The sequence below is a fragment of the Vidua chalybeata genome, chromosome 4 (assembly GCF_026979565.1).
Source record: "Vidua chalybeata isolate OUT-0048 chromosome 4, bVidCha1 merged haplotype, whole genome shotgun sequence".
NCBI classification, from domain to species: Eukaryota; Metazoa; Chordata; class Aves; order Passeriformes; family Viduidae; genus Vidua; species Vidua chalybeata.
In genome coordinates, this window is record NC_071533.1 from 8163621 (window position 1) to 8188800 (window position 25180).

Sequence of the window (25180 nt, forward strand, 5' to 3'; positions counted from 1 at the left end):
AGCATGGCCATAACTGCTGCCAAGGGACTGGCTGCTCCACAGCTTTCTGAGGATCTGAGGCTCATCCCTACATCCTTAGAGAAGTGAGAACCACTTCTTGCTGCAGCATCAAGCCTTGCTGGAAATACTCACCTGCAAGATGATTTCTTCATTGTTCTGTACTAATCAAACTGAATCACCTTCTTACACAGTGCCCGAGACAGTGACTGTCTAAAGAAGGCGCATGGCACAATACTCTCTGCCATTCTGCTGGTTTCCAAGATCCAGGATTACATGTCCCAGACAAATCAGCATTTAGACTGTGCTCAGAGGCACTGCCAGCATGTCACCTATGTGGGCAGGAAACCTGAAGATAGGCACGTACCTCCTAGGTACTTATATCTACCTGCTCTTCTTCTTTTTATCTTTTAATCACTCTCAGCATTTGGTATGGCAATAAAGCTATCAAACATATCCATCTATTTCTCTCCAATTTCATAAACTCATTTTTATTCAGTAACAAAAAAGACTTGTTTTTTTTCAAAGGCTTTCCCCCACCCCAGCCCCCAAAAATAGCTTCTGAGCTGAAACAACTCAAAATTTTTTGGAAAATGAGCATGCACAACACATACCTTACAATTTATTACAGCTGTTTTTGCAGACCACAGACTCATTCACAATTTACAATAGGCACTATTTTTCAACCAGCCAAAGCAATTATGTCATACACGTTCACATTCAGTATCAACAAGTAAAATCCTTAGAATTATGACAGTTAATAAAAGCTCCTACAGCTCTGCTCCAAAACCCTGCACAAGTTTTAATGGGCTGATCCTCTGAAAGCAAACTATCACCTGCAAATTATGTTTACTAGGGCTTATCTGGCATGTGATCTGCCTCGTATTAGTAAAGCTCAAGCACCCCCCTTCAGGGCATAATAAATTTGGAGGTTTGTTGGGATTTGTTAATATATTTTCTATCTCACCAGGATTAAAAGCAGGAAATAATTCAATGATATTTACTTATCTCTGTTGTTAACCTTAGTTACCTCTATTAGACTAGCAATTATGCCACTACAAAACCATAATCACCAGTCACAGCAAAAAGACAGTTCATCCCCAGACTGAATTGATCTTCATTTTAACAATGACACGTGAACAATTAACTACTGCCACCTCCTTAAATTAGTGGTTCTCAACCTGTGGTTTGCTGATGCCTTTGGTCTCTGGAATATTTCTAAGAGACCACAAAGGGTAATTAAGGAAAGTCTTGGCTTACTGTCACTCAGCTGAAATTTGCTACCCAGGAAAATGTACCCTCAATGGAAGATTTTATGAGTCTCAGACAAAAAACCTGCTGGCAAGTCACTTCCATAGATATTTTCTTACGTGACAGAAGCAGATCTTGGAACTTTTACAATAGTTTTGACCTCTTAACTGCTGCAAGTGAAGAGTTTTCGCCAAAAACTGCAGGTCTGAAACTATTAGGAATTCCAGAGTAATGTGATTTCTGGTGGAACATTCACCTCTGTAGACAGGGTCTGGCAAGATTCATTGTCTTTTTTCAGTTCTTTGTTCTGGCTGTTAACAGAAGCCTACTGACTACTTCTAGTCAATAAAATCAGATTTCACCCAGGAAAAGACGTCAGTGACAGCATAAGTCTCAGAGTACCTTCTTTTGACTTGTTGCATATTACTTATTCTGAGTGATAAATTCCACATTTTTCTTGGAAAAATCCTTTATGTAGGCTACTGCATAACAACTATCCACAACACCTAAAAGGAATTTCTGGTTTTAAAAACATATAATAAATTCTTTCCCACCTTTTTCCATCAAAGCAAACTAGCCTCACATACTCAGTAAGAGGAAAAAAAAAATCTACCTAGCCATATCTACATATGTTTACCTGTATATTTACCCAACTAGGGAAAAAGTATATTGAATACTTCACCTTAGTTTAAAAGAAAGTCATACCTAAAAGGAAATTTGACTTAAAAATCTTCATCAATATAATGGATGCATAGCTATATCTAAATATATCTATCTATATATCTATATATATAGATATGTCAATTTTTTAGTAATGCACTTTCTTATCGCATTGGTCTTAAGAGCAAACTTTCCTACTTTCCTCTTCCTGTCTATTCATGGAATGCCAAATAATCATACTGGGCATACTTAAAAATAATCTATACCTTCACATTAACAAAAAAAATATATATATTGAAAATCCAGAATCCATTTATTTGTGTCATGGAAAGGCTGGTAAGATCTTTATCAGAGCTCCTCCATCTTTAGACACTGGGATCCCATTAAACAATGAAAAAGAGTTTCATGTCTCATTCTCCACAAAGAGAGTGGTCATGTTATTTTTCAAAGTATTTAAAAGAGAAGAGATTTTTGCATCACATACCAGAACTTGTCCTGGAAAGATGGATTTCATCCCTGTTACAGGACTGCCACCTAATTCCAAACTAACTACTCATTAGCCAATCTATATTTTTGGGGGGTATCTAGTTTGATATAAAGGTTTCTCAAAGTGTGATTAGTTCCATAATTATTTTCACCAGATTTCATAGTCAGGTAAAATCTGCTGAGGTTTCAGCTGCAATATTGACTTAAGCAGTTTCTGCTCTGTCACACCATTTCTAGACTCTCCTTTTTGACATTCAGTTATACAAACACAACTGTCTGCTGGGCTGAATGGGAAAGCAAATGAGAACTGACCCAAACTAAAACCAACATTTTATCTTTTCTTTCAAAATCTGCAGAATGCTTAATACTCTGAAAAATGCCACCTCTTAATACTTTCAAAATAGACACAGATAGTTAGCAGGGGTGATAAGCAAGCATCTTTTGTCTCCTCTGCACTTATGAAATAGAAATAATACATTTGCCTAATCACATGAAGGTCATGTAAAGGTAACATAGTAATGTCTGTGAATGATTCAGATACTACTGAGTGAATAGCAAAGCTATTAAAGCTATATAAATGTAGCAGTACAGAGAAGGAACAGAGCAATACATTAAATGAGCTCTGTCCATCTTCTAGACTGAATAAAGTCAGCATAAAACAACGGCATGTGATCATTTAGTTAGACATTATGTGTTAAGGCATTAGCTGAAGGGAAAAGTATTAATCAGATACAGGTATAGTTTGATTTTTTTTTCCAAGTAGTAGAAGTCCAGTAACTTATTCCACAAATCCTCCAAAGATGGAACAAGAGGAGTCCTTTATTGTATGACATAGTGTGTGAACATGTCTCTATATAATCTGCAGTTGGTTTCCAATCTCATTAAAAATCTCAAAGCAGTAGTTGGTGTTGGAGTACCATTCTGAGAGAATTCACAAACAAAATAAAAATACACTTTCTTAATGTTTTCCTATTGCTGCTTCTGTGGGAAGGCCCTTCAGCTAGCAAAGCAAACAACTGAAGGATGTGAATTCAGACATGTAATGACTGTAAGGTCAGCACATGACCGCCAAGTATTCATGACCCCAAATTAAGAGGTATTACCCTCTACCTACTAATCCTTGGGTCAAAAATGTACAGCCTTCTCCAAGAACATTAAAAATTCCTGAAATTTGCTTACAGCCCACTGCTTGAAAGATGGAAAGCTAGCATGCATGAAGTGATCAGATCTGTGAAAGGGGCAGTTCTGTTCTCAAATACCATATTAAAAATGCCACGTCTTTCAGTCACCTTTTCTGTTAATGAAGACCACTATAATTTTACATTAAGGTAATAGAGAAACACAACTATCTCCTGACAATAAGAGCTTTAATTTCGCAGATTCTAACATTTTAAATCCCAAACAGAAATTTGAAGGACAATGAAAACTGAAGCAACACTCATCTTAGCAGCAAATGCAATCAGAAGGTATTTCTAGTAAAATCACACCACATGTGACCCAGAAATTAAGTTCTACATTTTAGCACAGTGGCTTTAGTTTTTAACAGACTATGAAAGACTATTTTTATCAATCTCAGTGTTTTCACATCATATATAACATATGAGAAGCTGCAAGCCATTCTGTTTGTAAGGTTACACAAATGCTTTTACTGAGAATAAAAATCCAGCTTTTCAGGCCATCTGAATGTTTATGTCCAAAATTTACTTGTTAAAATTAACTGCAGCACCTGCATTTCCCATATATTATTGGTGAAAAAAAAAAAAAAAGTTGCACTTCTTTTTGTTTTTAGAAGAAGATACTTCCAGATTGAGCCGTTTGTAGAGATCAAAGTTATGTTAATCTCCTAGCTGTTATTAGAGCCCACTACTAACTTCATACCTGGAACATGAACCTAACATTTCAGGAAGATATCAAATAGATTTCATTTTATGTTCCTGAATTAGGATCTCAGTGCAACCACTGGAGACAGTAAAGCTGTCTCTGTTTATCAATCGACCCATATCCCTGTCATTTTTGTATTTACAGACAGTAACACAAAACAAAAAAACAAAAAAACAAAAAAAAAAAACAAACAAAAAAAAAACAACAAAAAAAAAAAACCCCAAAAAAACCCACAAACAAACAAAAAATAAACAAACAAAAAAAACCAAACCCTGAAGATTATCTGGCCATATCTGTTGATTCCTCTGTATAGTTTTGCATTAATTTCTTGTGAAATTCTCTGCTTCTCTGCCTGTATCACAGCTTTCTGCCAGCAAGCTCCACTGCCACTATTCATATAACACTACCATTTTTAGCTTCTTTGCAGAAAGTGATCTTTGGACTGGAAAACCCCAATATGTGGCATTTCATTGCAGTCTATAACTGTCCTTGACAAGCATAAATTTTAGGGACTACTTCAGCTGAGTTTTTCTCCTTCCTTACTCTCTCATTTCTTGTTACATCCTAAACCTCATGATGAAAGGAGCAGGAAAAAGGGGAATGTCTCAGTCAGAGATGTGTGATTATGGAAGAAGCATCCATCTCTAGGAAACCCCATGGCTCACTTCAGGAAACACCAATGGAATACATTCCTTACCTTACTCCTGCACTGGGACTTGCTCTTGTTAGGGAAGTGACAAAACTGACATAAAACAGAGATGGCCATCTGGCGAGACCCAGCTTGCCAGGCGGTTTTATCTGATCCCTGAGCATGCCTGCCCATCACCAGCCCAACCACACTGAGGATAATGTTTATATATGCTGCGGGACAAGGGTGCATAAAACAAATCCAAATCAGCAGGTTTTAGAGCACTGGAAATAAAACTGAGCTAATGTGACTGTGCTGATGCAGCAGAAACAAAACTGATGCTGAGTACACAGGATTTATTAATTTCAAGTGCACTGCTCAGCTCATGTCAGTCTCCTACATAGCCACAATATCAAAATGGTAGCAAAAACAACAAGTTAGCACACTGTGTACATCTTGGGTACAAGGCCCTATAAATGGATCACAATCAGGTTAGATGACACGTCCCATGGAAGGAATCTCAGCACAAAGCAAAATTTCTCATTAAGTGGTCACCCATGGTTACAACAATGCAAAAGGAACTTCCTTCCATATTTGGGAGGGAAACATCCAAACCCAAAAGAATAAACCTAAATGTTGCTCTCTTGTAAAATTATTCTAAAGCACTAATCCACACAGGGCAAACTGCAACTGGGGCACAGTTCAACAAACAAGAATGAAGGCAGAAAGGAGCACAATCTGCCAAAAATCTGTGAAGAGCTTAGATCTGTCCACACTGACAGCAAAACTGGGCTTAAAATGGATGTGAGCTAAGTTTGTATGCAGCTTTGGAATGGCTTTTACTCATAGTTAATTCTGGTGTACACACAGCCCAAGGGCGTGTCTACATGATGGGCTTGCATCAGTCTGAAGGGAGGATATTGACAGTGCAGACGTCCAAGTCCATGCAGTAAAGGCTGCTTCACTTTCTTTTAGTATCTTAGAGAAAGGCTTAATAAAGCAAATTAATATAAATCAAACATCTTTGAGATTATGTAGGAAATCTTAATTCTTAGGTTATTTACATTATTTTAGGCAAAATATATTATGAAAAGCCTGTTGTTAAAACAGTTATCCTGTGATTTATTATGAAAGCAGAGAACGCTCCAGCAGCTCCTGGAACATGCTTTCACCGTCCTCCACTCCTAATCCTCATTACAAACTTCTTATTCTGCCTCAGAAAGCAGATGGCAAGAGATAATGTCAGTAACAATTAGAAGGCTTCACTGCCCTTAAGGACTCTTCTGCTATACATTTGTAATTTTTTTTTAGAGATTTTTCGAAACAAGATACTTTGCACTATTTTTATTCTAGTATATGGTTTGGAACATCCTGAAAACAATTACACAGGTTTTGTTTTGGTGTGTGTGTTTTTTTTTTCCTTGAAACAATGGAGAATGTTGGGGGTTTTATTAATTAAAAATAAACAATATAAATGAAGCTTCCAGCATTATTTTCATTCTGCACATTGCACAATCAAACCCACTTGAATTTCCTAATATTTTAAATCAATTTCCTCTAAACTACTTGCATGCAGCTGAACCTTTCATGTTTTTATGAGCCCAGTTCAACTCACAACTAACTTGGATCAGGTCCAACATTTAACTGTAGTTTAGAAAATCCCTTCCATTTGGATAAGGACAAACTCAAAGGACCTCACAAGAGTATATATTATGTCACTTTATCAATGCAGAATTTTGTCTGCTTACAACCTATTTGAATGCCAGTTATACTTTTGCTATTATTATTATCTTTAATGTTGCTTTACAAGCTGTTTCTTTTTAATAACAATTTTAGTCTAGCTAAATAAAATCCAAATAGGAAGTAGTATTTCAGAATGAAAAAAAAAAAAGAAAAAAAGCTGAGATTTCATATAATTTTTGCATTGGAGACTTATTTTAAAACTTTAGTGTTAGAGAAAATTTCTCTCAAAAAGAAGTAAGCCAAGCTGTCTTGGCTTTAGAGCCTTCTCTGAGCTACCTATATCTTTCCATAGATATACCCTCCACTATCCTCCTACAGAGCAGCTACATTAATGGAGGATACACCTGCTCTCTGGTGCTGATTAAAGTTTCCCCCTTCCAAAATTCTGTTCCTCAGATTGTCTACAGACAGTGTCAAACGAGATCTCCCTAACATGTTTCAGCCAAACTGATCCTAGATAGGCAGCCAAAACATTCTTTAAGTACTTAAACTAACCTGGAAAGGATCAGGTGAGCACAAGCACTAGAAACTTTAGCTCTGATGGTTTTTACTAATGTTCCTTTACTTCATGCTTCAAAAGCAGAACAATTGTATTGGTTTAAATTGCAGAGTATAATGATTCATGGCTATTTGAGAATGAAATAAGGAAATTAAAACTGGCCCTTTATTGGATTTGGTTCTGTAGTTGACTCTGTATCTCATAAAGGTTACTAATACAGATCAATAGATCAGCAAGTATTTACTTAAAGGGAGACTTTGTGGCTAGCATGAGCAGCCTTTTAACTAACAAAGACTGAGACTAAAAACTACAACCTAAGAGATCTGGGGTTGCTCGAATTCCTTCGCAAAGAGAAACTGGGAAAAGAATTCACAGTCCTTTATGATTTAAGCATGGACCCACCATCTGACCAAAGCAACCAAATGCCCAGTACATTTATGACTCTTGTGACCATGACCTGGATTGTTAAAAACCTGCATTTTTTTTGCCAAGTACATTCTCTTTTCTTGACTGATGGGCTATAGTTTGGCCTCTCCTTAAACCAAAAGGGCTACACCTGAACTTCCAATTAAAGGGTAACAACTGGCAGATGTGAGGGACAATCTAGCAGGAGGCTGATGCTGAGCAGATGGGCTGGGGTGCAGCAACCTCTTCCATCAGTTTCCACCCACTGCTTTTGCAAAGGCACATAATCACCAGGAGCCTGACACTGCCTTTCTTCAGGCAGCAGCATGATACTCCCTGCAGAGTATGGGGCTGCTATCATCAAACTGGGACCAGGAACGGGGCTAACTAGAGCCTGACCACTCCACATGCCCACACTGCTCACTGCTGCTTAATGAGATAACTTCAACAGAGCAAAGAGTTTCAGAGATTTCCACTCGAGAATGTTTGTACTTCTGCTGCAGTGCAGCTGACTATGCCATTTTCTGTGCAAGTGCCATAAGTGGGAGAAAAATTTGTAAATCAGGTCACTAAAACAATAACTTCTGTAAGAAATAAGGCTTTTTCAGTTTAAAGCACAGCTTCACAAACATCTGTTCCTGAACAAAGACACAGTTGGGCAAATTTGGTGAGGGATAGGAAGAAGAGATAGGGAGCTCCCCTAAGTTTTGGAACCATGTCTTCTGATTTTTCTTCCTATAAAGCCTAAAGATCATGTTCTAATGACTAAATATCATTAATTTAATAAGGTTAAGAAAAAGATTCTTCTATTTATTAGAGCAAGAATAGGTGGGTAATATTTCTGTCATATATTTCTCTGAGCCTGTCTTAACTGCTGAATGTAAGATCTTATATTTTATATTACAAGTTTTGTATCACATAACAAACTCAGTACCTTTTTATTTGTATAAATGTCCCTCTCTGATTTCTGAGTATTGCCGTTACATTCTTAAGTCTAATTATACACTTTTTCAAAAATATTACCCTGTAGCAAAGTTAAATTTATCATTTCATGAACAACTTTTTTGTCCTCATGTGATGAAATAAAGCATGCCATTTCCTGATGCATCTTCTCAGTACTATACATTCTACTGTAAGGTTTTCTTATGCTCTTTCTTGTCTCCTCTCTTCTAGGAACAACAAACTCTTTCCTCATACCAGAGTTCCTCCTACATCCATATCATTGTCATAAGCTTTCTCTGTACCCCAGATGGTTTTAGTAACATTATTCTTCCTCATCCCAGGAGTGGAGTCTTGCCAGGAAAAAGCACCAAAAGCAAAGCTTCAGCTGACTTCTTTTTGTGTCCTTCCGAGTAGAGCACAGATGGTCAGGTTTCCTCAGCCCCTCCCCTTCTTCAGCTGAAAACCCCAGCTCCATGTATGCAAATATTACCAAAAATCTCACTTCCTTTTCCAACACTTAGGATGGAAACTTCTCTGCACTGCCTCTATAACAAATCTGGTTTGCTTTGAGCTACCCAGCAAATTAAAGTTTAGCAGCATGTTTTCCCACATGGTCCATAAATAGACATAAAACCAAACCAAACACCGTATTCTACCAGGTCTCTCACCAGTACATTCATTATATGCAAGACCTGACCCTCTTACAGGAGGAACAACTTGGATGTTTCTTTGCAAGGCAACTTCCAATCACAGACTGTAAGTTTCAGTAAATAGAGTAAAAAACTGTCATCTCTTTCAAACTTTTTTTTTCCTCCCTTACCACTAAGCTCGTGAAGCAATTTTTACATTTTACTCAAAATTCGTGATACATTTTCAGCAGTATCAGTCCAGGCACAGCATTTGCAGAACAGACAAAGAGAAGACAGATTTAGTGAACACCTGTTAAATGGGGCAGTAGCTCCAGTACAATTGTTTCCCACTTCATTTCACACAGTAATAACTTTAATGTCCTCCACGGACTCGCTTTCAAACACCAGTTCTACAACATCACACAACAAAAGAGCTGAAAGCAAATTTAATTGTCTAGATTGCTTCCAATAACCTTCTCTTTGGATAAAAGCAAATATACCTACCTTAGCTTTATTTTTTTTTAACTGTATCTACTAAAACTGTTTTATTATTCAACATTTTATAATCTTTCTGAACTGCATAACATTCTCCGCCATGTTTTAATATTTATCTTTTCTATGGTAAATTCTCTTACCTCATTAGAAAATTTGCATACCCCATCACTCTCTTTACAGTCCATACTGTTAATTTAGGCTTTGTTTCCTTTTGACTCTTATACATGTATTTAGGCTTTTCTTACTGTTAAATCTCCTTGTTTAATTTTGCTGTCAGTTAAAATATTTGTACATTTTAGTTTTATTCCTACTCACCTTGTTTAGTTTCAGACTTCACTAAGACAGACACATTACACATAAGTGTGTAGTGTCCTAACAATTGGAAATTAATTAGAAGTATTTTTAGAATGTGATAGGTTATGGAGGTTTGTTTTTTTTTTTTTAATGAGATAATTACACTAGCCTTATTCAAGACCTTAAAGTTTTAGAATTATGAAGCGTGGCAAATTTTGATACCAGCTTATTTAACTATTTTTTTTCACAATAGCAAAGACAAACAGACTGTCTATAAGTCCTTTAAATTTTCTTGATTCAGGAAGACTGGCATCTATCCCACTCTCAGAAATTATTGAAATGCAAGCATGTGTGGACTTTTTAAAAATAATTTTACACTGTTTACATTCTTGAAGTCCAGAGTTTGGTTATAATTTCTATAAAGTAACTTGGATGCAGTTTAAAGAGATGGTCAGAATTGCAAACAAGACGTAAAGAAGGAAATGCTATGGAAAAAACAGACTTTAAAAACTCTGCTTTCTCTTTCTATTTACAAAGATGGAATGGATAGAAAATAGATCAATGCTTTTGAATAGCAAATTATGATCCCCTACCTAGGTTACTGTTTTCAATGAAAAGGCAAAAAAACAGTTTCTTTTCATCATCACATATATTTTACTATGTATTAACTTTGTCCTACAGATGCATCTCTCCAGCATATTCCATCATATATACTATGCAAATCCCCTCTCCCAATATTAGCTTATTTTGCTGTATTATGAAACCCAAACTGAATGCTTTCAAAAGCACAGTTTGGGATCATTTTTAATTACTTCCTTCATATTCTTGAATTTTTTTTACTCTCTCTGTATTGTAGTCTTCTTTACAAATTAAATCAATTTAAAAAATCATACATGAAAATTAATAAAGACACTATTCCAACAGAACTGGATTTAAATGAACATGAATTTCTGGCCATATTTCTTAGATGGCACTTCAATAAAAATAAGTTACCCAGGCAGTCAATTGTACACACAGAAAAATTAGTCTACATTTTTTATTCACAGATTTTCAAAATCTTTTCTAATAGGCCATATATCACATTCCCTTAGAAATATTTCCTCTTTACTTTTCAAAAATGTCTTGTATTGAATGATTTTTAACATTTTCCCTCCAGAATACCCACAGATTAGGTTTTCACCTGCATCAATTTCACCTATTTGTGGTTATGCTTGCATTGTTAAGGTTATTCTACGTTCATCTTCAGATCTGAATAAAGTGCTTCAGAATGGGTAAAACGTCTCATTTCCCCCCCCCTTCTATGATAATTATCAGATCTGTACGTGATATAATTAAATCAAAAGACTGCTTACAATTATCCAGGTTTTTTGATTCTAAGCTGAACACAAATGTTTCTATGTCAAAGACAACAAAGGTTCTAACTTTTAGGAAGTAATTATAAAAGTGCAAAAAATCCTGCACAAACACAGATGATGAAATTGTCACGTGTGTGCTGAGCTGGTAGGAGATGACTCTGAGTGGTGCAGGAACACAGATTTACCAATGCACCAAATGCAAAAGCAGGCAGCTTTAAGCCAGTGCTGGTATTCCACATGGAGAAATTGAAAGGGAAAACCAGCCAACCACTAGAATTGCACACTGCAGTCATGGAAGTGCTTCTCTGGGAAAGGAGGAATCCTGCTGCTTCATTCACACACCAGCCTACATTCCCTTCAACTGTTTAAGAGACGATCTGTGTCCCTCTGCCTGCTAAGTGTACACACAGTGGAGCCTCTGTGCTTACCAGGACTGCCTTGTTTCCATAGATGAGGCAGAAAAAATTAAACAATATCAACCTTTTATACAGATAAATTCCAATACACCAGAAGACTGGACCTTCCACACCCAACTTTGCTGAAGAATACAATTCCTGACTGGAATTAAACTGCTGCATTTCACTGGCAATAGTTATGTTTAAACACATAGCTATTTTAATGGCATTAACATATAGCTATTTTAATGGCGTAATGCACATTCATAGCATAGAAATAGAAGTATTTGTCAGGAAAAACAAAGTTAGAGATTACTTTTATAGCTATCTTTTCTATAATAATTAATGAAAGTGATTTTTGCTAAAAATTATAATAGAGTTAATATACATCCTCCATTCAGAGGACAGTGTATAGATCTTCTTTTGTATATAATCTTCAAAGAAAAGTGACAAGAAATCACCAAATATCAGAAACAGAAATGGAAGTAACAGTTCAGAGTCTGAAAGAGTCTGAAAGAACTGGTATTGAAGTTCTCAAATTTTGTCGACATCCCACATCAGCTCAGATTGCTGGAAGCATCTCCATTGTTCAATGCACACAGTTCCATCTGCATTCACATTGCTCAGTGTACACAGCTCCATCTGCATTCCAGCTTTTTAAGACCACATCCAACTGTATGAAGACCAGAATCTCAAAGTAGGTGCTGCACAGATTACAACTCTGATGTTGCTGGTTAAGGCTGGTTTACATTTGACCCTTTTTCTGCTCTCTAGTGTTTTTAATGTATTGAACAAGTCAGCTGTTAGCAGGAATACACAGCTAATGATCTAGCAATCTATTACTAGTAATCTCCACTTCTAAGCCTTAATTCACATATCACATTATGGTATGATTTGCTGTAACGTATTTGCAAATACACAGCCATGGATCTAGGAAAAATATCACAGAGAGATTTTTCCAAGATAACACACAAAAAATCCAGTACATTCTAAGTTCCAGGCTTTAACTCAGTATCTATATTTGACTAACAGCAATAGTTTCAAGAGACTGAAAGTAACATAATTTTTTTCAAAAACAAGTTTTGTTTTTTCACCCAGCTGACAAAACCTGCAGTTCTGAGCATTTTTGTGTGTTAGTTGGCAGGGGATGTTGCTTTTTCAGTGTAGCTTGGTATAAGGTGGAGTTGCCTGTGCTAAAAAGTAATGTCCCATATTGACTGGTAACGATCCTCTAATTCTCACTGGAGATTTTTCTTACCTTAGACAGTTCTTAACACTGATTCATTGTGCTCCACTAAAATTTGTATTGGGGCAAATGACTGCCCTACACTACCTCTCCATTTTGCTTTTCATGGTTCTGCCACGGTTACTTTTGTATATAGCATCTTTATGTATTTAAGCATTTCATTTGTTTCAGAAAGCATCCCAGCTTCCAAAAACTACATTTTCAATTACTTGAAAATTGGATTTCAAAACTTCCAATCCAGCACAGTAATCTCATCACTTTTCTAATTTGTCTTGCATTTTCCCCAGCATTGAACGAAATGGATAAACCCTAAATCATGAAAGGACTAACTCTGCAATAAAGCACTAAAACACCTAAATTGAGATATATTGTGGAAAGCTGTCTTGACAGACCTCAATGACTTCATTATCATTGAAGCAATCTAATTCTCAAAAACCTGAGGCTCATCAAAGCTGTGCGAAATTTAGTTATTATCTGTTGATTAATAGTTTCAAATTAATTCTTCCCAATTCAGACATTCAACTTTCAATGACAGGACAAAATAGATTATTTACGATGCAGAGCAGATCTTCCTTATTAGGATTTTTAGCTATTCCTAACTATCAGTGGGAAGTATAGGGCTTTTCCCTGGGTTTCATCTGGTCTTTGTAAATGTCTACTTTTTCATGCATGATACAAAGGGCATTTAAAATTTCTGTCAGCTTGAATGCAGTAATTATCCCTAGAACCAACACGTGAAATTAAATGTTTAAAATAAAAAACTGTTTTAAAGGAGAGCACCTAACATAACTAAGACTGTGAAGCCAAGAAAAGATGCCAGAAAAATCTAAGTTTTAAAGGTTATATCTGTTTCTATGTCTGACAACTGCTGCTAAAGGTTTTGTTTAGGACTTCTGTACCCAAATCACATCTGAGAATCTATCTCTTTATATTCTACCACATTCACTTCCCATTCCTATTTCCTGTAGGTCTTTCAGAAGCATGGGAGAACCAAAAATTGTTAGGTATTTTTTATCAGGTATCAGATGAAGTTTGCATCTTCCCCTTTGCTCACATACCAAAGATATTAAAATTTGGAAATAGTAAAGTAAGGATCCAACAGCAAGTTGCATTTGAGATTTTTCTGTTTTGTTGGGGGGCTGGAAATATAATTTTATGTTGTTTAAAAGCCTGTGAGTTTTCTACTCTTATTAAGCTAATACTATAATTCTTATTACACACGTATTTATAAAATGATGACTTTAGATAATAAAATGATTATTGTTAACTGCACCTGTATAAACGGAAAAATATTTTCAGATGTATTAGCATTTATTTCATGGCACTAAACATAGTATGCTTGAGCTTCACAGGTATATAATAGTGTTTCAGAATGGTAAAAACACAGTCACTTTTCCATCAAAATCTGGACCGTCTCAGAGAAAAATACCCTACCCCCCTACTGAGTTGTGTTATTATAAAACATTGTATATCACAGACTAATACAAAATACCAACTATATGCAGAAGCAATAGATGCACTTTGGAGTTCTTTGTACTGCTTAGAATGACATACTGATGCTACCATTTAGCTCATGATAACATTACATCAATCAAAATCCAGTTTTAATTATACACCAGTCTGCTTTTTCTCTCAGACCAAACAGAGAGGAAATGCAACGACCTATTTCAATTAAAATACACACTTTATGGAATTAAAAATAGGTTGGAAATCACTTTTAAATCAGCTATCAGCCTGTCAATTAATGCTCTGAACCCCTGCTATTGACCCAGTACTGTACAAGCTGTTATTATGCACTGTCCTACATATCATCTGTTCCCCGTGCTGCTCTGTTCCAGAAAGACAGACAGCTGCAGCAAAATATCCCTGTTCAACCTGAGGACCATCTGACTTTAATTGTAGCACACAGCTTGATGTGGGTCTGGTTATGAGAAGCTGAAGTATCACACTGTAATAATCTGGAAAAGCAGAAACCTGCCAACACGAGGCTGCAAACAGGGGCTTGGGTTGTCTGGCTGCCTGACGGGCTGCAGGAAATATGATTAATGAGCAAGGTATAATGATATCAAGAACCCGATTAGCACCACAGAAAGGTCACAGATCAAAGTAGTATGCATTTCATGAGCTCCAATCGTTGTATAAGATCTGGGGACTTTAAGAGGTAAACTCAAATGCAAAGGGGAAAAAATATCTGTGTGTCATAGCTTACAAAATGAGCACTTGGAATACTGTAATCCCTATTTTGTCTGAACCAGGAGACAGCAAGGAAATATTAGCTGAATACATCAAGCCCATGCCACATTGTATCAAGCTTTTCTTGATCATATTAGTGTGGATCTGAGCTTTAAGCATTCTTCCTAAACTATTCTACTTGAAAAAGAAATGATGCTGATTTGATGCTGATGGTATTCAATCCACCAAGTATTAACAAGGAAAAGCAATTTAATATTTGCATGTAATTTTCTCAGTGTTATTCCACTGCAAAAGTGGCAGATCACAGAGGGCATCATCCACACCAGCCAGGCCCGCTACCCCTGGGAAAGTTTAATTATGTCAGACAGAAGCAGTTAATGTAATTCATTGGCAGAGAGGTTTAAATTTAATGCTACCAGACCGACCAAAACTTGGTATCTTAATTACAGAAACAGCATCAAGGACCTACAGCTGCAGGTCCCACCTGTTTGGTAGGGCACCGGACATCATTTGGATGATGTTTGGAACACTTTAATACCAACACTTTAATTTGATAAATTATTTCTTACTTTTGTAGTTAGCTTAAGCCTTAAAAAAAGAATCAATTTTTTTTCTGTCCAATTAATACATGAAAACTGTAAAATTTCACACTGAGAACATTGCACAAGCGAGAGATATCAAAGAGAGCTGCAAGAAAGGCAGACATGAGCAGCAGATTGGGAAATGCAGGAAGAATGAGGGAATGGTAGATCAGAGCATACAGAGAGATGATGGTGAGAAAACCTGGCCCATGGCTTGAAATGAGAAAAAATAATTAAGAGCTAACATCTTAGACAATGAGGAAGTGGGAGATTAACTTCACAGTGGGGAAAGCCAGATCTGTATATGATAGTCTAAAAGTATATTTTAATGCAAAATCTAAACCACCAGAGTCATGAGAGATCAAGGCCACCTTGTGCCTTTGACAAGTCTGCTCAAGAACACAGCTTTGCATTTCCCAGGTTATTCTGAAGCACCAGCACATGCTGGTGTCACAGAGGTGTCAGGCTACTTCCCCTACCTATCACCACAACCATGAGATCAAAAGCTGAGTTTCAATATGGTTTGCCAAGTAGTCCTGCTAAATGTTACTGTATTTCATATCTCATTTAAATAAAATTTGCAGATACATATGGATGAAGGAAAACACTAAATCCACCCAATATTCTTTGTGATTACTATGGTGCATCTACCACTGCTTGCAGGAATCTAGGCCACACAGCATTTCTGAAAACCATGGTATCATGTCACTAGTAAAAGTGCAGTGTAAAACATTCTAATTAACTTCTGAACCACAGATTTCTTCTGATGTAAAGGTTCTCCAATGTTATGAAGCCTAACGTGCCACCAACAGCAGAACTTTTTCAATTCCCATTTCCTAACTTAGGAGTATCAGGATGCTATCCTGATAAGCCTGATATCTGAAAGGTTTTTGAGCGTTTCCATGCCTTAATTCAGTTATTTCCCAGTCAGCTGGCTATCACATGAAAAATGCAGCCTCATATTTCAAGATTTGCTAGGAAAAGCTTCTGTTACTTATTTCAGAATGCCATCAGTGCAGAACTGTTTTAATTCTGAGAAGAGCCTAACATAGCTTTTGAGAATGTGCTGAAACACCACCAGTGACAGTGTAACAGCTATTCTGTAATTCACTTCACTGCCCAGAGGGCACAGTGAAGATAGGCAGCACTAACAACTGCATTTCCCAAAACAGGGAAGAGAACAGTAACACAGGTTTGAGAATGAAGCAGGCAAAGGAGAATTTAGTTTTATTTTCTTGTAAAAAAGGTTCTGAAAAATATCAATTTAATAGAAGAAATGGAAGAAGTGGCAGAAGACTGAAAACGCCTCTTTGGAGTTATATGGACACTAAAATTAAGAAACCTCAAAATCACATTTAAGTCACAAATATTTTTATGATTATCAAGCTTTTTCAAGCCTTCTGTAAAGTGATGATTTTGTTAGCTCCTTAGAACCACAAGAGTTGACATAGAAAAAGGGTAAAATCTCCTCTATATTTAGACTGCATTCAAACTTTTTTTGAGCAAACCTAAGACTGAGAATACTATATTCCTTTTTCTTCCTACATTTGTAAATCTGTATCTTCATATCATTTCAGACATAGTTTTATGTAAATTATAAATATATATTGCAGGCAAAGATGCAAATTATTTCAGGAGAATCTTGCAAGATAGAAGTGACTGGAAAATAGAAGAGAGCCATCTTACCAGCCTGTTTATGCGAACAAATTCTTCTGGGGTTTTGGCCCATGGTGGAAGTTCAACATCAGACACCACTGTTCCATCATCCATCACTCCCAGATTGTAATTGTTGCTGTTGACAAATATCTCTGGGAGGTAATAAAATTCAGGAATCAATTCCTGTAGATAAATGAAAAACAATGCCATGTTATAAATTCTGTCAGAGGATGCAGTGTGTCACATTAAAAAAAGTAATTATTAGGATGGAATTAAGCAAAGAGAATATATAAAATTCTCCCACAGACATCTCCCTCCTTCCCTAGAAGGGTCCCCTTCTGCACTTTCTAAAATTCAGACCTGTAGATATGATGACTTTTTAGCATGCTTTTAACATGACAAAGAACTGAGACACAACAGGCTATAAAACTAATACGTCAAAACACTGGTTTTGGCTGCATATTATGCACCAAGAAACTTAAAAAACCAAAGTAATGAACGTCACATGTCACGGATATTATTTAGTCAAAAGGTACAGACAATCAATGATGATAAAAAGTTGTGGAAAACTGATTTTTTCACACTTTAGTACAATATACATTTTAAAGTGCTAATGTACAAATGGCAATCTACAGTTGGGTGAAACCAGCACCTTAGCTATTAAGTACGAAGGTGTGAAAATCAGTCATAGTCGTATTCTCTCTAATGCAGATGGTCTAAGAACCTAATGTTTAGGCTACTACCTAAGATTGTTCAATGCCCAGAAATATTTTTTTTTGTAAATTCCAAAATTACCTGGAATTTTGTAAATTCCAAATACCTGGAGTTATGCCACATGTTCCATAAAAAAACAAACAAACAAACCCACAAAGCTGAATAGAGCCAATATTTTTCTTTCACATGAAGTTCATTTACTCAATTATGTGTCTAGTCTATAAATTACAGGGAAGAACCATGCAAAATTTCACACACAAGAGAAAAAAAGGCAGGGATTTCACATGGTTACAAGGTCTGCACTAAATTCCTTGTCAGGATCCTCACTGCAGTAAACAAGTGATGTTTTTCATGTTCCAGGCCTGTGCTGAACAGGACTGGAACTCAGTATTAACACCTCCCTGGCTGGCCTGCTCTGGCACCTCTGCTGGCACAGCTACCATGGCTGAGGAAAAACAGTAGAGGAATTGTGATTTCTAAGTCTTCTCAGAAAAACAAAGTAATAGTAATGGCTAAACAAAAATTATAGTAAGCAGAAAATGACACATTCTAGTGTGAAACTGAACATAATATGCTATGAAGGAAAATTACACTCAAACCCATAAGGATTTTCTCCTGGATAAGTGGATTATTTCCTTGTTTTGCAAACAGACCTGCAACTTCCTAAGTTTTCAAGCATTTTATAAAATACACAGTAGGTAATACATAAATTTATCCAAGTTAATGGGATTAGAACCTTATTTATACACTTTCATAAAAATATCTGCAATGTCCAGGTATAACACTTAATAGAAACAGCCCATAAAGATGTAACACACATATTTCTCTCCTATATTTTAAAGATAGGTTGGTTGGGCGGGTTTTTTTGGTTGTTGGTTTTTTTGGTTGGTTTTTTTTTGGTTGTTTTTTTTTTTGTGTGTCACGTGATGTTGACACTTAAATACACCCAACAAATACAGCAATTTGACGAATTTAGAAAAATTGAGCCACTAAATTAGAGAATTTACTTCCTTTGTAAAGAAAGGATCAATACATGTAATTGCTTCAGGAAGTGTATTTCATAGCAAATGAGTGGTGTAAAATTGGTCTTTCATACAGCAAGTGCAAGCTGCAGGCCACTTGAGCAGTAGGGAAAAAAAAAAAATCAGACTGCCTCAGTGGCTTTGTCTACCGTGGGTGGAGGATGTAGCCACGCCAGAGGATCAGCAGATCAGATCTGAAACGCAGTCCTGATATGGGTCAACAGCTCAGTGGTCTCCAAGATAGCCCCTGAGGGCCAGCTATGGCATGAGCAGCTTTCCAAATGGCTGAGTGCAACGAGGAGGTCATCAGATTGCGGGCAAGGTCAAGCCAAAGTAGCCAGGGCAAAGACAGGAAAGATCAAGCAGGAATTAAGCTATTATCACCTCCATCCTCGTGTGAAACACTGCTTGGCTTTGAATTGTATATCTTTTTGTTTACAGTCCCCTTAATTAACTAGGGTAAAAAACATGCTTCTGTACCAAATGCTCGACAAGTAGTTGACAAAAAAAAAAAAATTTCAAATTATTTCACTGCATAAGAACAAGAATGTAGCAAGGATAAACGATGTAAAAAATAAAGTTTGTAAAAAAAAAAAAGTAACACTGAGGTTGTTACAGTTTTTATCATCACAGAAATCAGCAAAAAAAAAGCAGACACACAGGACTATTAATTTGATAGCAGCACGTACCACAAACATGAAACCATACCCTGGTTCTGAAGACTTAAAATACAAGATCATTACATATGTTGCCAATGCTTTTATTTCTCCTTTAAATATGTATCTGTACAGCTATTCATTAGTTTCTTTCAAGATCAGAAAGCATTCGGCTTTCTAGAACACATTGTTTTCATTAGGTTACACAGAAACAATATGCTGGAAACTTCAAAACTACCTGTAATTTCTACTAGTTTGACTATCAGAAACTTTTCATAAAGCTTTTCATTACTCCAGAAATGAGTTTTCAGAAAGTTTTTCACTGTCACCATTATGATACATTTCTACAAAAGGAGTTTCTTTGTTATGTGATTTTCTTCTCTTGGCCATGTGCTAACATTTACCCACGGAAAAAGGGAGGGCAAACAGATGCATGTGGCCATTGGAAATGAGCTGTATTTAGAGCCCATTTTTAATGCTTTTATACGAGTGAAAATTATAACATTAGTTAAAGGAAAACAGTTTTTCCTAAAACCAGCAAATACACCTGATCACAAAATACTAATTTTTATCAAGTTAACAAATATTCTTCATGTATTTGACAACTGCAGTCCTTAAGAGTCCTCCTCAATTGTATTTGTGGGGTCTTCTTTTTCTTAAAATCTTTGAATCACATGCACAGACTGACACTAAGACAGCAGATGCTGACCCACATGTGCAACTCCAGAAATAATAGAACTTCCTGGACACACGAAAATGTTAAAAAAAAATAATGAATAAACTTTTTGCTTCTTTTGCATGGCAGGAGGAATGAGTTAGTAAATGTTTTCACACAAACATCACATGAAGATTCAGGACCAGACATGAGAGGCCAGAATGAAGAATCATTTAATATCTCACCCAGAACAGCGACAAGGACTGGCCTAACACAGGGCAAATAGAGCCTCTGCATGGATATTCTGTCAGCTTCTTACAGCTAAATGGTTCTGAACTAATCCATGCTTCTGATTTCTAAAATCATTCAGCGTGGGGTCTGTAGTTTTGTCTGCACAGGTTTTCCTTTGGCTGTTCTAAAACTGCTTCCTGGCAGTTCAGTGGATGGTCCCAAAGGCCATTTTGTGGAACCCAGTAAATGTTAGCTCCTTATTTGCTCTTCTGTGCACCCTTCCAGGTACTATCGACCTACATGATCATCACATCCTTTCTCAGAGATCTCTTTTTGCAAGCTAAAGGATCCTATTTAGTTTAGATTTGTTCCCTCTGGAGGTCTTCCCTTCCAACTAAAAAATTTGGTTCCCTCCCTGCTTTTTCTAACTCTGCTGAGTGAGTCCCTTCTGAAATTTTCCACACTTAGCACAGGTACAGAAAATGGTAAAACTGCCCCACATTTCTTTTGTTTAAATTTCACAGAAAAAGCTAAAACATCTCTATGATTTGTTGAAGCTCTTGTTTTAGGACTTGTGTTTGGAAATTACTTTCTGAAATTTCCTTGTTGGAATTCACCATTTCTGCAAGGAAGACACAAGATATATCCTTACAGTAAGCAATACTTCAGTTGTTCTGCCATGCTTTTCACTACAACTGAAGAAGGAGCTCACAGACAATATCAACATAAATCTAGCACTCAGTACTTACTTAAAAAAAACCCTGCCATGTCAGGATTCTCATTAAAATATTTATAAAATTCTGCATATAATTAAAGTACAATTTTACTCTAACAAAAATTGCGCTATAGCACATAAAAACAATGATTCCTAAGGAAAATTCACTAAAAATATTTTTCTACAAAAATGCAATATCAACAGGATGTCAGTTTAACAGTGGTAATTTATTTTCATATAGGCCACCATGCAAAAAAATATTAATACCAGATATTGTTTCATAAATGCAATTAAAAGTTTTTTTTTCTTTTTTTTTAGAAAATGTCTGATGCATTTTGAAGCAGAGTTATATGATCTCCAAAGATGTCTAGGAAAAATGACAGATCCCTAATCCTATTAAAACATTTATAAGATACCAAATTTTCAAACTAAAATATTTCACAACCATGTTAAGCAATATTAAGCCTATATATAACCTGTCAAGCAGAAAAATAAAAATGCATATTGGGAGTCTAGACTTTTATTCATATTGCCACACTTAATTTCTTCTGTTAAGGGACTTAAATGGCATTCAAGAAATATATACTAATCTATTAAATTAACTGAAACTACATTTTTTCATCACACATTAATGAAATAATTTTCAAGATTGTTGGGAAGTATAATTTCTCACTACCTATGAGCTTTCCTCCATCTGCTATATGTGTGTTATTTCTCACTAAGAAATTGTCAACTAAGAAATTGTCTCAAGACACTGCCTGAAACTCTGCCAACTTGTAAGAAAAGTATTTTGGCAGGTTTCCATTAAAATTCTGAAGGTAATTAATGAAGAAATAAATTTTGTCAATGTTTAACCACTCTGTTATTGTTCTAGGTGATTATACCCCAAACATTTTCTAGTTTGAGAAAAATACTAAACTTCTCAGTAATTTACAATTAAGCAAAGAGAATTACAAAAAGTCCAGATATTTATTTAGTAGATTAAAGAAACATATGATAACCACAATTAAGACCTGATTCATTATTGATCAAAAAATAGATTTTATGGAGTCAATATCTCATTGAATAAAAACCTGTAGCTTTAAAGCACTTTAAATCCTGTTACACTCTCTATTTACATATGTATATATATATACACAGATATATATACATATATATATATGAAAATATGTTTTATATATATTTATATTTTTATATATATATAATTATTTTACTTTTTACTTAGAATCTAAGTAAAAGTATTGAATGGTATGTATTGAACATACTTATATACTAGGTAATTCAGATTCATTTGACAGAGAAAGAGGAAGAAGTTGCATGTATAACTACATTCCTTCTCCTTTGGACTTCAGAAAACTTGTCCTTAACTTAGTCTAAATTTGTTATTTAAACACCTACACAAGGAGTTTAGAGCAGGTATTGAAATTCTTTGCTTCATTTTCAATACAGACATGGCTGGCTATAAAAAAAGCAGATCACAGATATTAGAGGGAACTTTCTGGTCCACACATCCAGATGGCTGTATTTTTAACTACTGTAATTCCCACAGATTACCATGCACAGTTCTGACTGAATTTGGAATATATTTTCTTCTTTTTTTTTTTTTTTTTTTTTCAGCTCAGCGAAGTATTTCCCTGTTATGGATCTTAGCACAATTTTACACAAAACCAAATATTTTATGAAAACCAAATATCTGCATCCTAAATATGTTAAACATTTTACTACACCAGACATGGAGTTTGTGACTAAAAATCTGTATTTCTAGGTACTTGCTTCTGAATTTTGGTGGTCATTGCTCTTTTTGTGACTACTATGACATGAAATTTCTCATATAGAAAGGTCATGTTGCCAGTTTCACAGCAACTTTATTCAGTAACTTTTGAGACTTTAAACATGAAGCTTGATTTAAAGAACAACTGTCTAAAATTATGTTATGCTAATGAGTTTTACAATAAAGTTGCTGAAACAGCATTTCTGTACCTAAAATTCAGCTGTTTAACACTATGAGGATCATAAGTTGCCAAACATACCTGTATGAGATTCAGTACCATTCCCTCAGCCTTACAATAGCTGCCACAGCTGTGAGTCATATCACAAGATTTCACAAATTAGTGTCCATTTTATGGAAATCTAGAACAGCATAATTGGAGTTTACTAATGTTTTCTTTAATATTATGGTCTCCTAGCATCTCTTTTTGAACAAAATTAATCAAATTCACCAAAAGCAACTCAAAGCACATGAAAAAGAAATAAATACAAAGCAGCAGAGGAAAAGACATAAACAGTACATAGCTCTATACTAGTGACTGTAGCTTGGTAAAAAATTGTGAAAAAATCAATTTAATTAAACCAATTTAATTTTCTTTTGAAAAGGAAGCTGCAGTAGTGGATGGTGAAAGAAGAAGTGGCAAGGTGTTGCTTTACTTTTGAGAAAGACCTCTGAGACTGCCCCAGTCTCCCAAGACATTCCTACAGGCAAACTAGAGAATGGAGATGAGACTGGGTTACAATAATGTGAGAGTAGCCAAGCTGGAAATCCATATTCCAAGAGCAGTTATCAATAGTTCACTGTCAGACTGGGAGGACATGGTAATGGAGTCTGCCCTACCAGTCAATAAGGTCATTAATGGCCTGGCACAGAAGGTGCAGTAGTAAAATTCCAGATGACACTGAGAAGGCTACACAGTTGTTTGGAGGGCAGCAAGAGGATTTCAGGTGATCTTAAAATCTGTATATATGGTACTAACAACAACAACAGAAAAAAAAAAACCCTGAAAACAGTCAGCAAACTACACTGGAAAAAGGAAAAACACATGCAAAGCACAACATGGGTTACAATTAATGCTGTTGTAAATATAATGAAAAATAAACTTATTGCAACAAGTTAACTGCCAAACCAGAAGGAACAAGTGCTTCTGAACAAGTGCAGGCAAATAATGCCAGGCTATCCAGGTTTGCTTTTTCTGTGGTATTAACAAAGCTAACCAGGATTGTTAGCACCAATAATGTAAATTAAGAAATAACTGAGTTAATGGTCATGCCTATATAGTACTTTAAAATTATCAAGTGGTACTCTCATAGAATTGAAATACATTCAGTATTCTTCAGTGCAGAATATTTAGCTTAAAAACACAAAGTTAATCATTTAAAGGCACCAGTCCTGAGATAATTAGTAAATAATGCCAGAGTGGTAGTGAGACACCAGTAAACTTCCAAAAGATTTTTAATTTGCATTGCTCAAATAAATGGATAGGGAGAACTAGGAAATTGAATTTGATGCCACGTATTACCTCTTGAAATTAAAATTTGTGAAGTTCAAGTAAAGGTTATTCTACAGATGAGCATTGGTTTCGTGCTTTGATGATCGATCAGAGGCTTTCCCAGGATATTGACACAGATTGGTTATGACCACACATATGCTTCAGCATTCTCTGCTGAAGTGATACCAGCCAGCAAGAGTTCTTTCCAAAGCCAGCTCCTGTTAGTCTTCCCTGTAACACAGAGTGCTTCCAGCGAAGATCAACAATAACCTTAGGACAGGAGCATCAGTAACTGCATTCATTCTTTCCACACGAGAAGCAAGGAGAAAAAATTTTCTAATAATCAGCTCAATGGATCTAAGTGTCTCAATTTTTTCAGCTGGAAGAAGAACAAACCCTTCTTTTTTCCTTTGTGTCCCCTACTTGCTGATAACCACAGGAGCACAATCAAAGTGTTCCACTTTGTTCAGGCTCTTCCACATGAGTCAACTAAACACATTCAAGCAAAAGGAGGCTAAAATGTTGCAACTCTGCATGTAAAACATGTATTCTGCATTTAGCCATGTATTTCACAACCACCTGCAAGGCAGA

The 25180-nt window shown here is 35.9% G+C and overlaps 1 protein-coding gene across 1 annotated transcript in view; it reads right to left on the bottom strand.

Annotated features, from left to right (window-relative positions):
• LRBA (LPS responsive beige-like anchor protein) overlaps positions 1–25180 on the bottom strand; it is a 365752-nt gene that overhangs the window by 72707 nt on the left and 267865 nt on the right. The window contains exon 46 of the mRNA XM_053939908.1: positions 17367–17519. Within this exon, the coding sequence (XP_053795883.1) occupies positions 17367–17519 (153 nt within the window). The remainder of the gene's footprint in view (positions 1–17366; positions 17520–25180) is intronic.